Source organism: Dipteris shenzhenensis, chromosome 15, assembly GCF_047967505.1.
Source record: "Dipteris shenzhenensis isolate YYH24624 ecotype China chromosome 15, Dip_SZ_1.0, whole genome shotgun sequence".
NCBI lineage: Eukaryota > Viridiplantae > Streptophyta > Polypodiopsida > Gleicheniales > Dipteridaceae > Dipteris > Dipteris shenzhenensis.
In genome coordinates, this window is record NC_141610.1 from 54,158,004 (window position 1) to 54,174,695 (window position 16,692).

The following is a 16,692-nucleotide window of genomic DNA, read 5'->3' on the forward strand; positions in this document are numbered from 1 at the left end:
GAAAACAAAAGAGAAGAAAAAAGAAGGTAACAAAGAATTTGAAAAAGAAAAGATAGACGTACTTAGCAAGCAAAGCAACACTTATATCGTCATCAGTGCCCAAGCATAAGTAGCTATATTGGGTTTCTAAAGACCTGTGGAGTGTCTTCGGCAAACCCAGTGCTTACTCAATCAATGCAACAAAAGAGAGAGAGAGCAAGAAATAAAGAAGAAAGGAAAAAGCTGAGTAAGCAAAAGTAAACAAACAAATCAACAAAAAAAATCAACCAAAAAACAAGAATACACTCTCTCTCTCGCCCCCAATAAAAAACAACTAAAAGTGAGAAGAATAAAATGACACTTTAAAAAAACACAATATTGAGAATTTTTAATAGAGAAATGACTATTTTGTCAATTAATAGACACTATAACATTATTACATGATTGTTTGTCACATGAGTTTGTAGTTATGATGGACACAGACCAATACTGTTATGCCAGTGGATCATCTGAGTAGATAGGACCCATGGAGCTGGAGTCACTGCTTCAGACAACACCAAATTTGGACATGTAACACTTATTTTATTAATAAAGATGTGCACCCATGTGTCTAGGTCCTGAAACCCGTTGCGCCCGTGCCTACGTTGACCCCCTGAGCTCCCCGACCCACGTCATGCCCTCACATGGAATGGTAGGTGCATGGGTCATAGGCTAAGGGTAGGTCTCAAGGGACATAAACGAAGGGGTATCCCCCATCATTGTAATGATACACAGTATTCTCTCTACCACCTTGCATGCATCCATTGGAGTGCCCAATCAGCGTCAAAATTCTGCATGCATTGCACCCATGTGCATTTTTTGTAAGTCTGGTTCTTCTTTGACCCCCCCCCCAAAATAAGAAAAAAGTCTGTCTGGTTCTTCACAAAGACTCGGATCAAATTATGAATGAATCTAGAAGCTCTTCTAGTACTTTGTCTCAACAATCCAGATTCGATGGCACAGAGAGATTAATAATGGGTAAAGAGTTGAACGTGCCAATGAACAACACATGATTAGCAAGCTATGCTGCTAGCATGCACAGGTCCAATTCTCACACGATCATGGTTTTGCAATAGATCTCTTTACCTTGGACATGAGTCCCATTACCTTCGTTCTCAGATTGGACTGGATGAAATCTCTTGGGGAGTTAACAGTCAATCTAAATGTCACGATTCTCCATTTTGCATATAACGTTTGACAGCCCAAAAAATGCAGCTGATATTAGCAAGGCAACTGGCCAGGAAACTCTTGCCTTATATGCATTGCACGTGACCAAACCTTAGATAGGGAGTGTACCCAATAGGTGGAGGATGCTGATATTCAGCAGCAATTTGCTCATATGCCAACATCAATTGCCTCCAAAGAGAGTTCACCATGCTATAGCTTTAGAGTCTTGAACAAGCCCATCAATAGGGCTCCATATCGTCTCTCTAGGAAGTAGCAGAGCAGGTCAAGAAGTTTCTTAAGAACCTTATTTCGCATAGTACATAGATCTCCACAAGTGTACCCATTAGGTGGAGGATGCTGATATTCAGCAGCAATTTGCTCATATGCCAACATCAATTGCCTCCAAAGAGAAAGTTCACCATGCTATAGCTTTAGAGTCTTGAACAAGCCCATCAATAGGGCTCCATATCGTCTCTCTAGGAAGTAGCAGAGCAGGTCAAGAAGTTTCTTAAGAACCTTATTTCGCATAGTACATAGATCTCCACAAGGCCATTATGGCAAACAATCCCAAGGGTTGATGACTTGTTGGAAAAACTCAAGAAGATAAACTTGAGGTCAAGAGACCTCTAGATCAGAGAGAAAAAGGGTGATGAGCACAAGACAGCCTTTCCCCCAAAGTGATACCATTCAGACTAACTAATGCACCAGCCACCTTTCAGGGGCTGATGAACAAGATGTTGTGTAGCCACTTATATTCTGTAATGTGCTGTTTTTTAAAACGACATTCTCATTTGCAGCAAAAGCAAACAGGAGCACATTGGGCATGCCAAACAGGTGCCAAAATTCTTGAGGTTGCACCAGCTTTATTTTAAGGCCAAAAAGTACACATTTATAGCAGAAGAGTTGACCACATCGGGTCCATTGTGGGCAGGAATGGAATTCGAGTGGACCCTTCACAGGAGAAATGTGTGAGGGATGTGGCCACAATCCCACCTAGTTGAGAGGATTTTCAGGCCTTGCCTCCTTCTACAGGCATTTCATACATCACTTTGCCAAGAGGGCAGGCCCTCCCGCGATGTCTTTAAGAATGATGCTTTCTTGCAAGCACAGGCCATTTTGATCATCTGACATCACATTGACTCATGCCCCTGTGTTGGTATGTCCTGATTTTATCTTTTTCAGTGTCATTTATTGTGGAGGCAGATGCTCTACATAGATTAACTTAATCTCGACATATTTAAAGAAATTTATTATAGATAATTGAAAAAGAATCCTTAAGAACATAAGCATGGGTCAAATACTTTATCAAATGGAAGGACATGCCCAACAAACCATCTACTGTAATACACATAAGATATTCAAACATAAGAGTAGGCACAGAAATGGGAAGGATCACTGCGTCCAAAAAATTCCCAAAAAAGGTTTCAAGCTGCAGCTTGCAGAATCATAAACTCTTGAGCTTTGTTGATTTACAGTAACTGTGAACTCCATTTCTGGGAACTGTAGGTTTAGAACTTACCCCAGCTTGTATTTCAGAACAGGATCGCTGTCTTATCAAAGGGAGTGCAACCATGATGCATTTACTTTCATCCTTCTTGAAGTACACCTCACCCTCTTTCCATCATCCTAGCAAATAAGAGGGACACTGGCTTAGTCATGAACATGGTTTTACTGCTGTATCTTTGATAAAAGTGTAGTGGTTGCATTCAAATCATCGCAACCCCGGAGATATTTTACAACATGTATGGGTGTCCCCTTAAGCGTATTCAGTAAGCCAGTTTCTGCTGTGCCACAATAACCCACCATTCTTTGCATAATTGGATGCGTCCAGTGACACACAATGCAAATCTGGGACATGCTCTTCCACGTTTTGATGGAAAGGTCTTCTAACTTTGCATATAAATAACTTTGCTTTGGGAATATTTTGTATCCCCCACAACAGAAGTACAGGTAAATTTTATCTTTGCTTTGGGAATGTTTAGTATCCCCCGTTACAAAATTTTATCTTTGCTTTGGGCATTGTCCTTGCTTGTCTTTTATGCTGTCAATGAATTGACCTTCGTCTTGTCCTCACGCATGTGAGAAACTGCATGTATGTTAGACATCAAGACATAAGCTGCAGCATCCTTTTCATCCAATTGCAATGCATATTCAAAGGCCCTTCTTCCAAGCTCCACATTACCCCACTTTTGACAAGCACACAACACAATATGCCACACCGAAAGAACAGGTTGAAAAGGCATCTTCTCCACCATCGCTAACCCCTCATCTAAGTTGTCTGCACGGCAAAGGAGATCAACCATGCAGATGTGGTGCTCAATAGTTGGAGTGATCCCATAGTCTTTGCTCATGGCCTCAAAATACTTCTGGCCCTTATTCACTAGACCTGCATGACAGCAGACAGTAAGAAGATTAAGGAATATGACCCCATTTGGCTTTATGCCTTCTCCTCTCATTCTATCGACCATTTGGAAAACAATTTCACTTTCTCCTAGCTGTGCATATCCTGCAATTAGGGCACTCCATGACACTACACCCGGAGAGATACCATCTAATTTCATCTGTTCGAAACAGTTCAGCGCTTCCTCACCAAGCCCATGATCAGCATACCCTGCAACTAGTGCACCCCATGAGACTACATCTCGAACTGGAAGCTTGCCAAACACTTCCCTTGCTTTTGTAAGCGAGCCACCTTTGGCATACATATCGACCAAGGTGCTGCCAACAAAAGGATCTCTTTCCAACCCCTTTCTGACAATGTCACCATGTATTTCTCTGCCCTTGTCTATGGCTCCTGTGCTGCTACAAGCTTTCAAGCTGCAAACAAAAGTGACAGCATCTGGAGAGATGCCCTCCATTTGCATGTGTTCAAGGCAGTTCAGGGCTTCCTCACCAAACCGGTGCTCAGCATACCCTGCAACTAGTGCAGTCCATGAGACTACATCTCGAACTAGAAGCTTGTCAAAAACTTCCCGTGCTTTTGTGAGCGAGCCACATTTGGCATACATGTTGACCAAGGTGCTACCAACAAAACTATTGCTTTCCAATCCCTTTCTAGCAATCTGAGTGTGGATTTCCTGGCCCTTATCTATGGCTCCTACGCTGCCACAAGCTTTCAAGCTGCAAACAAATGAGGCAGCATCTGGAGACACACCCTCTAATTGCATCAGTCGGAAACAGTTCAGCGATTCCTCACCAAGGCCATGCTCTGCATATCCTGCAATTAGTGCATTCCACGAGATTATATCTCGAACTGGAAGCATGTCAAGCACTTCCTGTGCTTTTGCAAGCGAGCCACACTTAGCATACATGTAGACTATGGTATTGCCAACAGAAGGCTCTATTTCCAATCCCTTTCTAGCAATCTCAGCATGTATTTCTTGGCCCTTGTCTATGGCTCCTGTGCAACCACAAGCTTTCAAGCTGCAAACAAATGTGACAGCGTCTGGAGAGACACCCTCCAGTTGCATCTGTTTGAAACATTTCAACACTTCGTCACTGAGCCCATGCTCTGCATATCCTGAGATTACTACATTCCAGGAGACTATATCTCGAACTGGAAGCTTGCCAAATGCTTCCCTAGCCTTTGCTAGGGAGCCACATTTGGCATACATGTCGACCAAGGTGTTGCCAACGAATGGGTTTGCATCCAAGCCTTTTCTGGCAATCTCGGCGTGTATTTCTTGGCCTCTTTCAACATCTTTGAGCCTAGCACAAGCCTTCACTAGGGCCACAAACGTATACTGGCTAGGATGTACACAATCTGCTTGCATTTCCTTGTACAAATTGAGGGCTTGCTGTGATTCCCCGCATTCGATATAACCCATGATGAGAGAAGTCCAAGAATACTCATTTGAATCAACCAACCTGTTACAAAGCTGCAGAGCATCGCTCATGCTTCCACATTCCACAAACACTGGGACAAGATGATTCCCTAGATATCTATGAACGTGCAGCCCACAATTACATATGTAGGCATGCAAACGCTTGGAATCCGCTAATTTTTTCTCTTTTCTGCACTTCTGCAAGATGCATATAAGGTTCTCAACCGAAGGCAGCTGCGGTGACTGTTCCAAAGAATTCAGTGCCTCCTCTAAGCCCAGCAGCTCCCCGGCACTGTTGTATCGCAGTTCTTGTTGTTTAGGTGCGTCGGACTGACAGGCGAATGCTTTAGCCCAGCACATTCCCCTGCTTCCGGGCTCACTTTCTTTGAGCATGTCTTTGACCGACCCCGTCTTGTACCAGATGTCTCTCCATAGTAACTTGGTACCTTTATGCCCTAAATCTGGAGCCCTTGGGTTCGCCTGTTAAAACTGACAGCCTACTCGTCAGACTAGCCAATATGTTTACAGCGTAGCATGTGTAAATCGCTGTGTTTCACACTTACTATGTTATTTCGGCGCGGAGGTAGGTGTTCTGTCTTTAACAGACCTGCGAAGCATTAACATAATGAGGATGAAGGGACAAATTTGTTGAAATGAAAAGTTGTGGTTTGTGATACGGTACCTGAACTGGGACTGTATGATCGAGTAGAGCTCTCCGCGATGGCCAGCGGTTTAAGGGTAGGAAAACTGGCTATCGCTCCACTGCCTCCCTGGCTCCCCCCCCATGGGGAAGCCATGGTATCAAGAAGCCACCCTAATTTAATTACGCTTCTGTAGCCAGCATGCCTACATTAATGTCCTCGTATCTTGGCCTGGGCACACACACACACGCACACATTTTAGGGGATCTCTTAAGCCAAAAGAAAAGGTCATGTGGTATCTTCTCCACTCCTCCACCCTTGAGGTGCCATCAAATACATAAGGGGGGGATGAATTCTCCATGAGCTATCTCCAAATTGTGGTCAGTTATTCAGGTGGCTGAATACATAAGAGATTTCTCCATGAGTTGTCTAGTGGGTGTAAGTGCCTCACGAAGAAAAACTCGGCACTCAAAACAAAACAATAGATTTTTCCTTGCATGAGTTAGGGTAAGGCTAACTTTTTAGCACTAATCCATGATGGAAACTCCCTTCATGAATTCAAAATTCAAATTTGAAGTTATCGTGGTTGTTAGGTAGTAGTAGGGAGCTAATTTTCATTTTTAAACTTTTCAAAAGGTTTGTGGAATAACGAAAACTATGAGAGCCAATGCTTAGGTCCAGTGAGGATCAGTACTAAGGCACTATTCGTCCAAAAATGGTGAAAGGAGAAGTTTACACATCATCTTTTTCTATGTCGAGTATTGAGTGGCACTTGCCCCCCTATTAGGGGGCTTTTGGCATTTTAAAGGCATCAGCCTCTTTATCCTAACTAGCTTTAATGACATATGATCACTATTTTTTTAAAAAGGGGCTTGGGGAGGGAACAAGGGGGGCCTTAATAAAAATTGCCCAAAATTACCCCTACTTTCAGGGCTGCTTTCTTGGTCAATCCATTCGAGCTCTGCGAAGTTCTAGTGTAAAGGAGCTTTTTGGGCCGATTTGCCATCAATTTAGGCTCCATTAGATGTCTTCATGTAGGCACTAATTTTGACCCGTTGCTCACATATTTTTTTCAATCTACAAAGGTCGAAATCGTCACAGTCATATGACCAATCGGATTATTCAAAAGAAGCTTGGTTTCCCTTGTCCTTGATAGACGAGGCCTGTGAATGGTACTTAGACCTTCTTGTGGAGGAAAGAGGCACATGGGATCTCCTATCGGAACAATTCAAAAGAAGATTCCAAATAGAAAGATTACAAGATGACCCTGCCCTCCAATTTGGGAACATCAAGCAGGGCCAAAAAGACAAGGTTAGGGCATACTTGGGAAGAATGAAGAGGTTGATAGCCAAGCATGTTCCTCGTCCTAACTATAATCATTTAATTGCATGGTCCATTTCTAGACTAAAAAGGCCCATTTGAAAAGAAATGAAAAAAGTTAGTAGCTTTGTCGAAAAAACAGTGCTAATTATATTACTTCGAGAGCAAGATATAAAAGGTCAGCTTGTAGCTGACGGGCTGCATTCACAAATCGGACACAGCCCTAAAAGGTAACAAAAATAAATCACTCTCTCACGGAGGGATAAGGCGAGTGTGAATGAACAGCCATCGGGGTGGTGAGTAGCGCCACCGAAGGCCCTGCGAAGTCTGCTCGAAGAAGAGGCCCTGTGTGTCCCAAGCCCGGAGGAAGCGTCTCCGCTTCTCCCGGCCGGCCCGGGAATCTCCCTGAATTTGGTCCCACTGGCCTCTGAGGGTATGAATAATCTCGCTCCAAATATCCGTCATGATCTGGGCAGTCGATAAGGAGGTGCCACCGAGGATCTGCGCGCAATGCGAGGTCCAAATGTGCCACCTTGCGATGCTGCTAATAATCTCCCAGACTGGCTGCCTCTCCTGAACTCCTGTATCAGCCTCTGCTAGGTGCTGCGGGATACCCTCGAGCGGCCCCCACATCCCCTGTGTGATAAGGAAAGTGGGGTCCTGCTGGCATGCCTCGAATAAGTGATGAAGACCAGGTGCGGTGCTGCACCAACAGAACGCGCCCCAAGTGATCAATCCTAGCTCCGGTGCTGCGCGAGTAAGAATCCCGAAAGTCCACCTCCACACGTCCTGGGTGCGAGTGCAGGTCCACAGGCAGTGTTTTGATGACTCCTCATCCTCATGGCAGATCTGACAGCATCCGTCCTGGCCTATCTGCCGCAACCAGCTCCCCACTGGAAGACCTTTGTGGGCAAGAAGCCACAGGAAGTAGGAGATCTTCCGCGGCCGCCAGCTCTCCCACAAGGCCTTCCAGAAGGCCTGCAAAAAGAACCTGGAAATACCCTGTGCATACCAGCTGGGCCGCTGGGTGGGGGGGCGGCTTTGCATCCTCCCAAGAACTCGCCTGCCCAGAGTCGTGTTGTAGGCAAAGAAGGAGGTCGGCCCCTGTCCTGTCACAATCTCTGGCCAACACCACTCTCCTGAGTCCCAATCAAGCTCTGACAAGGCCCGCCCCTTCGAGAGCCAGAGACGCCAAAGCTGCATCTGATCCTGCTCGATGCTAGGATCGGTACGCCAGACCTTCCCTAAAAGGCCTACGACCTGAACCCTCTGCCATGGGAGTAGGGGGTCGATGAGCGCATCTTCTCTCCTGAGTCGTCCATCCCCCATAACCGCGAAGAAGGAAATAGAGGAGTCATCCATACGTCCTGCGACCACCAGTGGGATGCCACGGGGGGTGAACTGTCCCAGCCAACGGTCGTCACCAGGCATGAGGATCTGAGGCTCAGGTGGAACCAACCAATCAGCTGGGATCGCGCCGTCGATCTCCGTGCGTCTCGCCTAGGCTCCACGTGCACCTCCAGCTACGTCTACGAGATTAGTCGTCTCCAGATGTCTGTACGTGTCCCTCCAAACTCGAAGGGATCGGGCTGGCCCCTTCATCCAGCCATCCCACCTGATATGTGATCTCTCCCCCAACTGAAGGCCCTAGGCATCTCTGACCTGACCGTTCCAGATAAGCGGCTGGCGATCGATCTCCTCCTGACAGCTAGGAGGGGACTGAATGAGACTGATGAGGCGGAGCCGCCTCCAAACCATGAGGAGGCTACGAACGAGTGGGGAACGGGGCTGAGTGAGCAGGGTGGAAGTGAAGATCCGCCTGAGGGACGGTAGCCACTCTCCACCTCGGCGCGGGACACAAGAACCGACCCCTGCTGAAGTAGCATCTTCCATGTCTGCCCCCCCGGGGTCAAACCGCGGATGACAAGCTTGCCTAACAAGGCCTGACTCTGAAGCTCTGGATCGATGACCCCCAGGCCACCCTCAGCCTGCGGAAGAATGACTGTCTGCCAAGTAACCCTGGCTCTGGTATCTCTGAGGCCATCCTCCCCGGACCAAAGGAAGTTCCGAACCAGCCTCCTGAGCTGTGCCACGCTGGATCTCGAGAAACACCAATAGGAAGCCACATACCAAGCCGTGGCTAGGAGGACCTGGTTGACTACCAGGGCACGACCTGCAAGGGAAAGCTTAGCAGTGCTCCAGAAAGCCAGCTTCCGTCGGATGGAATCTAGCACCGGGAGAAATTGCTGAGCTGGCGTGATGTCCAGGCCGACCTGAAAACCAAGGTATCTAGCTGTCTGTCCCCGTGGGATCCACCTGAAACCCAAAAACCTCCCCCACTGAGAACGCGCCTCGGGGTCTGTGAGGAAACCAACTGATTTGTTCCAGTTGATTTTCGCACCAGCAGCCGAGCAGAAGACCTCCAGGGCCATCCTCACCCTCTCCAGCATCATCTCATTGTCCTGGACATACAGGGCTGTGTCATCCGCGTACTCCGAGTCCAAGAGCTCCGTGTCCTCCCGGAGTGGAAGGCGAACACCCCTGATCCCTGTAGACCTCACCCGAAGGTAGTAAGTCATAGCCTCGGCAAAGAAGAGAAACAGGTAAGGAGCAAGGGGGCAGCCCTGACGCACTGATCTCTCCAAGCTAAAACGCTCACCCATCCTGCCTCCAATGATGACCCTGCTAGAAGCTGTCCTGTACAAAGCTGAGATACCCTGAATCCAACCTGTTGGGAAACCTAGCTGCTCCAGAGTCCCCTCCAGAAAGGACTAGTCCACTCGATCGTAGGCCTTCTCAAAGTCGAGAAGTAGGATGGCAAGGTGTGATCCGCTGTGCTGAGCCCACTCCGCCGCCTCTGAAAAGGTGAAGACATTATCCAGGATACTGCGATCCTGGACAAAGCCTGTCTGAGTGTCATGGATGAGGTCTGGGAGTAGAGGCCGAACTCTGGCACTGATCATCTTGGCGAGGATTTTGTAGGCAGTGGTAAGAAGAGTGATCGGGCGCCACTGACGGATCTCCTGTCTATCTCCTCCCTTCGGGATGAGGCAAATCAGTCCCGAGGAAAGGCTCTCTGGCATATAACCGCTGCTGAAAATCCTCTAAAGAGCTGCAAGGAGGGGCTGATGGATCTGGTCCCAGAAGGAGGTGAAGAATGCCCGGGATAGCCCATCCTCACCTGGGCATTTCTGTCCATCGATGGCCATCAAGGCCTCCAGCATCTCATCCGTGGTGAACGGTGCCAACAACGTCGCCTGCATGCTAGGCTGGACCAGGGATGGAGTGTGCCTCCACACCTCCTCCCGGGCACGTCGAGTACGAGGGGCAAGTGGCTCCTGCTGGAAAAGGGTCCTGTAGAAGTCAGTGGCCAACCCCAAGACCTCTCCCGGATCTGTAACGATGTGTCCCTCCGCTGTCCTGAGACTCCGAAGCTGATCACCTGTAGCTCTCTGGCCATGCGTCCTGAAGAACTCCCTGCACATCCGGTCACCCTTCCGGGCCCAGAAGGAGAGAGAGGCGTGATAGGAAAACTCTGAGCGACGCTGGAGTGTCTCCTCAAGAAGGGCTCTGGCTTGAAGGGCCTGGATCCGAAGCTCCTCCGAGCCCGGGGATGCCTGCTGGAGTCGGTGAATGGAGGCGAGGTCCCTCCGAAGAGCTCTCTCTCTGCCCCACCAATCCTGTCAAACCTGTAGGGCTGCGAGCTGGCAGATCTGGCTGGACTCCTGCAAAGCCTGCGCCACCGAGCCAACCAGATCCACGCACTCGCCCCAGTCTCTGTCCCAAAGACTGCATATACTGCTGCGCACGTCCTCCCTCGAGAAAATGGAGTCGAGAATCCGGCATGAGCGGGGGGGAAGGGTCTGAGCTGCCGAGTCTAATAATAAGAGCACAGGCGCATGGTCGAAAAGTGTCGTCCCTGGAACTATACCCGCTTGACCGCCTCTGCCGATGGCCCAATCACTAACATAAAATCTATCCAGCCTCTCCAGGAGTCTACCTCCTTCCTGCGGAAGCCCCACGAGAAGTCCAAGCTCCCGTGCCAATGTCGGAAGGACGGGTCTCGCCAACTGTCCCTTCCTCCTGTCGCAAAGATAAAAGAGTCCCAAGCTGACTGCTCTGCCTGAGACATACCTCTAAACTCTGGTCCTCTGCCCTGCTGGTCCTCCAAGGTCTCCAGATTGTTGAAGTCACCTTTAACAATCCAGGAATCCATGTCTGGGAGAATCCCTGTAAGTGTCCTCCAGAAGGTGGCTCTACAACGGAGATCTGTGGGAGCATAAATGTTGAGGACTCCAACTCTGGATCCCTCCAGTTCCAGGCCTACCCAAAGGGCACGGCCTGGTATCAACGTGCCATGACCGAAAACTCCCTGGGCTAGCTGCTCACCCACAGAGGTATAGACACCACCACTCCTCCCCAGTGCGCCGATCGAGGGCTCCCAATAAGTGTGAGAGCGTCCAGGGAGAATCTTCCCGCATCTACGGGAGTGAGCCGCAGAAAGCTTGTGCTCCTGGAGCAGAAGTACATCCAAATGACCAATCACTGCTGGCTGAAGTTCCTGTCTCAAAATGAGCTTCCTAGGACCACGGGTTCCAGAAGAGTGAAACCCGTTCACATTCCAGGAAACGAGGTGTAGGCTCATGGTGAGGACTGGGAGGCTGCGAACAACTGTCTGCTCGCGGTTGAAGTCGAAGAAGAAGCTGACATTTCGGAGTGGAGGCGCTGACGCTTATGGGAAGGTTTGGAGGGGGAGGCGGGGTCATCCTGCCCGTTCTTCAACACCTTCAGCAAAGGCGAGAGACCTTTGGTACCATGAACGAAAGCTTTCTCGAGCCAGCTCGAGATCTCTGAGGTGGACATACCGTAGAAGGCACGGAGTTTCTGAGGGGTCCAGGCTCTGACATCTTGGGGGAGGGGCAAAGACAGGGGGGGCCTGAGGATCACAATCAGTCTGAAGCGTTTGGCGGCGCAACGCCACCGCAGGCGCACGTCACCCTCGGACCACTGAGTCTCGAGAAGCTGCCCACCGGACGGGGCCTATCCAGGAGCAAACCTGAGCATGTGTCTGCTCCTTGAGAGCCTCCCAGACCGAGTCGTCTGTCCAGGTCTCGGTGCCGTCCCTAAGGAACGTTAAAGCAAAGCTAGGGCCATCCCTGGGGGCCAAGGCGGCTATCTTCCCATCCGCCCCTTTGCGGAGCAGGAAGATACTGATGTCGAGGCAAGCAGGGAAAGTCCCGAGGTCATCAGCCACATCCAAGTAGTCCCAGGGGCCAGATCTGTAAAAGTCGCGGGGGAGCTCTCTCTCCTGAAGCTAAGGCCCATCAGAGTCTGCCACTGATGGACAGAGAAGCCTGCTCTGGTGAAGGTGTAGACTCAGGGTGTCCTGCCAGCGGAGGGGGAGGGGGAGGAGGCTGGGGAATAGGCAACTCCGACTCCTCAGGGGCGACTAGCGGAGGAGGAGGAGGAGGGGGAGCGGGGGCTGCCCTCGGCTGAGGAACCGTCGGTGCAACTAGCTCTACGGGAGAGCTGAAAGAGGCAACGGGGGGGGAGGGATGGGGATGCATCTGGAACTGGGGCTGAGAAGGAGGGGGAGAAGATTGAGGAGGACGAGGAGGGGGCTGAAGCTGCGGGTCGGGAGATATGGGGTGCAGATGGGGGGTGGACTGGGGCTGAATGGGAAGAGGCTAGGGAGAGGAGGAGAGGGGGACCTGAGGCTGTGGAGGGCGGGCTACTGTCGAAGAAGATGCTCTCCCAGGTCCCTAGGGCGGCTGCCTGTCGGGTCTCTGAGGTGCAGCTGCAGGTTGGGTAACCTCTGCCTCTTTGCCTTTATCAGGAATCTTCTTGTTCTTTCCTCTTTTCCTTTTAACCTCAGTCCAGCCGCCAGCTAACTCTGGTCCGGGCTCCGGCTGCCTCTACTCCTCCTGGCGTGGCTGCCCGGAGGGGGGGGGAGGGGGCGGAGAGGGGGGGGCGGGGGGGGGCCGAGAAGAGCTGGCGAAGCATGGACAAACAGCCACCAGGTGCCCAAAGCCGTGACACCTCAGACACTGTCCTGGCTGTCCGGTGACTACCATGCTCTGGGTGATGCTGCCGGCATCTGTCATGATCTCGATCACTGTCGGGAGAGTCGCAGGATCCGCCACAGCCACACGGACTCGGGGGGCTCCTGCCGTAGTCACCGCATCGGCGAAAGTATCGTGCATAACCCAGCCAAAGTGGGAGCCCAGGTCCCTGACAATCGGCCGCAGCTCAGCAGCAAGACCTGGAAAAACTAGCGTCACTGGATGACGAGGTATACGGAACCGAGCATCAAAATCCGCTGCGCTAAATCCACGGTACCACGGGACTATCATGATAATCTTTCCATCCACTGTCGTGGGGGAGCCAGCAATCAGGTTGCTCGCAGCTTTCGCATTGGAGAGTTTGAGCCAGAAGATGCCCCTTCCCATAAGGGCCACCTCCTCAATATGGTCGTCCTCTAGCATGAGAGTGGACTGGAGCCAGTCCCTGATGGCTGATCTGGAGGGGGAATGTCCAATGACTCTGCCATAAACAGAGGTAAGGGCAAAGTCATTGGCAACCTCTTGAACCCGAGATGATTGTTGCTCTGTCAGGATGACGCGGTAGGCATCTGGAGAGGGAGGGTCCGTCTGGGCCTCCGGTTCCGGGCAGGGAGCCGCCATACCGCTAAGACAAACTGCGAGGCTTCCGATGAGGAAGAGGCTGCCACCCAAAAAAGGGGGGGGTAGATGCAGGAGGGTGGAGCCTGGGTGTGGCGGGAAGGATGGAGGGCGGAGGGCGAAGGAAGCGGGATGGGAGGGCAGGAAGCGGAGGTGGCGCGGGGTGGAGGAGTGGGGGCGGGGAATGGGGGAGGTGGGGAGGAGGAGGGAATGGAAGCGGGGGCGAGGGAGAGGCGGAGTGGGGCGAGAGGACGGGGAGGGGGCGGGGGGAAGGGGTGGGACGGAGGGGCAGGGTGGAGCGAAGGGGCGGGGGGGGCGGGGGCGGAGAGCGGGAGGGGGAGGCGGGGGTGGCACGGAGGGGCGGAGAGGCGAGAGGGGGCGGGGGCGGAAGGCGAGGGGTGAGGGGGCGGAACAGGAGGCGGGGGGTGAGTGGAGTGGTAGCGGGGTGGGGTGGAGCGGAAGGGCAAGGGGAGAGGGGACGGTAGCGAGGGGGGGTGGAGCGAGGCGGGGGTGAGGCGGGGTGTGGGGGTGAGGGTGGAGGGACTGTGGTGAGGGGAGGGGTGAGGCGGGGTTGCGAGGGGGGTGAGCGGAGGTGCGAAGGGGGTGGGGCGGAGGTGAGCGGGGATGGCGAGGGAGGGCGCAGCGGCAGCGGCGGGTGAGGGGAGTGAGGGCGGAGAGGTAGGGGCGGGAGAGGTCGAGGCGAGGAGGAGGGCTAGGGGAGGTAGAGGTACGGAGGGGGAGGGGGAAGCTCGCAGGAGCAGCACTTCATCCGTCCACAAACTAAGTTAGTAGCTTTGAGCATTACGATGATGCTCATGAAGCCGATGTTGACATCAAGGATGCATGACTGACTTAGGAATTGACAATGAGGACCATATATCAAGTCATCATGACAATAAGTCTTCTAAGAAGGGAAGTACTTCCATTAAGGATTGTGCCATTGAGGATTGAGTGGAAGCCATGGCCTCAAGATTGAAAATAGGAATGATGCAGGCAATTGAGCAGAAGCTACAAGTCTCTCAACCACAATACCCAACAAGAGAAAATACATTGTGTCCACATTGTATGGCTAACCACACTGCAAATGAGTGCTCGATTTTGAGAAGCAGGCCCAACCACCAAGGGTATGGTCTTCGATCTAAAATGTTTCAAGCCATGACATAAATGCCTCCTTCTACAATACAATACCAATGTGCAGCAACTCATGTACAAGTAGCCAGCACTTGCGCCCAATGTACAGATGTTGAGGCTCAAACATGAGGACACAAGAGACTCAACAGTTGGGGAAAACTCCAATCCTCCATACTACCCTCGAGCTCCCAATTCTGCTCCAGCAGTTGTCCTAGCTCAACAACTCCAACTTGAAGAACTAGAGCCGCAATACAAATACGAACCAAAGTACCCCATGTACTATATGGAAGCTTTAGAAGGGCTCATCCTAGTGTATGTACACCAATTGAGATGGACCAATTACTAGATACCCATCAAGTGTCCCCATCACTAGAAGAAGAAAAGGACATTTCAGAGAAATTTGGTGCTAGGAATGACATAAAAAGTGTAATCATCCCAGTAGAGCATAAAGCCTTTGGCAATAGTGGACAATGGTGTAGGAGTGAACATATTAGCAAAAGATCCCTATGAAGAATCGGGACTACCACCAGTGAGGAATGCCACATTTGACGTATGCCTAGCCAACCACACCAAGCTCAAGGCTCTAGAAATTGTTGATAATGTTTCAACAAAAATTGTTGGAGTAAGGTTCACAATACAATTCATCTTCCCAAAGGATCTACATCACACCATATATTGTTGGGAAGACCATGGCTTAGAGATACTTCGGTACATACTAGCAAAATATCTTTATGAAGAATGGAGACTACCACCAATGAGAAATGCCACATTTAACATATGCCTAGCCGACCACACCATGATTAAGCCACCAAGAATTGTTGATAATGTGCTAAAAAAATTGCTAGAGTGGTTCACGATACAACTCACCATACTGGATCTTCACAAAAGATCTATTGCATACCAACTATTGTTACGAAGGCCATGCCTAATAGAGAAGCTTTTGCACTCCATGATTGGGGCATATACAAGATCACAATTCAAAATAGAGATACCATTATCTTTTGGGAATAGTGGAAGTCAAACCTAGTAATATTGATGACACTTCTTCCACCACATCCACCAGTCACACATTCCTTTTAGTACTAAAGAGATCAAGCCCATAGAAGGTGATCACAAAGTGGCATCAACAATTGGATACACGCATTGGCCTCAATTGATAACTGCAAGACAATACATCCAATGGTGCTAGATGTGGATGCACAAACGATACGAATAGAATCAATGAAGAGTTAGAAGTGATAGAAGTATTGACCTTCATGACAAGTGTAGAATGTAATAGTGATCTAGAAGATGCCGAACTTGGAAGCTATGGTGTATCGAGACCTAGACATAGAAGCTAAGAATGCCACATTGTAAGTGGTTGCGGTGGAATTGGGACTTGGTGGGGAGCTCATGCTCTCCCCCCCAAGTTCAAGACGTATGGAGCTAAAGGAGATCTAGCCATATGATACGGTTGATCTCATCTCATGGGATTGATTTAGGGGGTGTGTCCATGCTTGTACTAAAAAGGGGGAGCCTATCCATCTAGATAGCATGCCTGGTAAACCATGTGGATATCCGTGCATACCATGTGTCTGCTCTGCTCTCTACTAGTAATCTGAATGATTCCAAGGCTAGTCTCAGTAATCTCTATGGAGGCAAGTCCCATACTCTGTGGATGAAAGTCACTATCTAAAAGATGGCATCAATCCATAGGGGAGTCATGGTGAACTTTGCATGTGCTATCTCATGTGGAACCGAGGCTTACTATGAATCATCCTGGACCCCATAGTCACCTATAGCCGCTCGAATTTCCTCCACTCAGCCAACTGTAAGTCACATCCCATACACTGGTGATCACACTAGTGTGTCGAAGAGCCAGCTCTTTATTGGTGGGTCCTGAAAGTGTGCCTGGAAGCATTGTCTCTCTAG

The 16,692-nt window shown here is 50.1% G+C and overlaps 1 protein-coding gene across 2 annotated transcripts; it reads right to left on the bottom strand.

Moving 5' to 3' along the window:
* Positions 1–3,206: 3,206 nt before the first annotated feature.
* LOC147893994 (pentatricopeptide repeat-containing protein At1g06140, mitochondrial-like) lies at positions 3,207–5,894 on the bottom strand. 2 transcript variants are annotated; one of them, XM_087385532.1, is made up of 3 exons: positions 5,692–5,894; positions 5,573–5,616; positions 3,207–5,489 (listed from the first exon to the last, which is right to left on the bottom strand). In XM_087385532.1, exons 1-3 carry the CDS (start codon positions 5,804–5,806, stop codon positions 3,222–3,224), a joined length of 2,427 nt encoding a protein of 808 aa, XP_087241658.1. In that variant the 5' UTR covers positions 5,807–5,894; the 3' UTR covers positions 3,207–3,221. The 2 variants fall into 2 exon arrangements, with proteins under 2 accessions (XP_087241658.1, XP_087241659.1); XM_087385533.1 differs by having other exon boundaries at positions 3,207–5,498; positions 5,692–5,766.
* Positions 5,895–16,692: the final 10,798 nt, after the last annotated feature.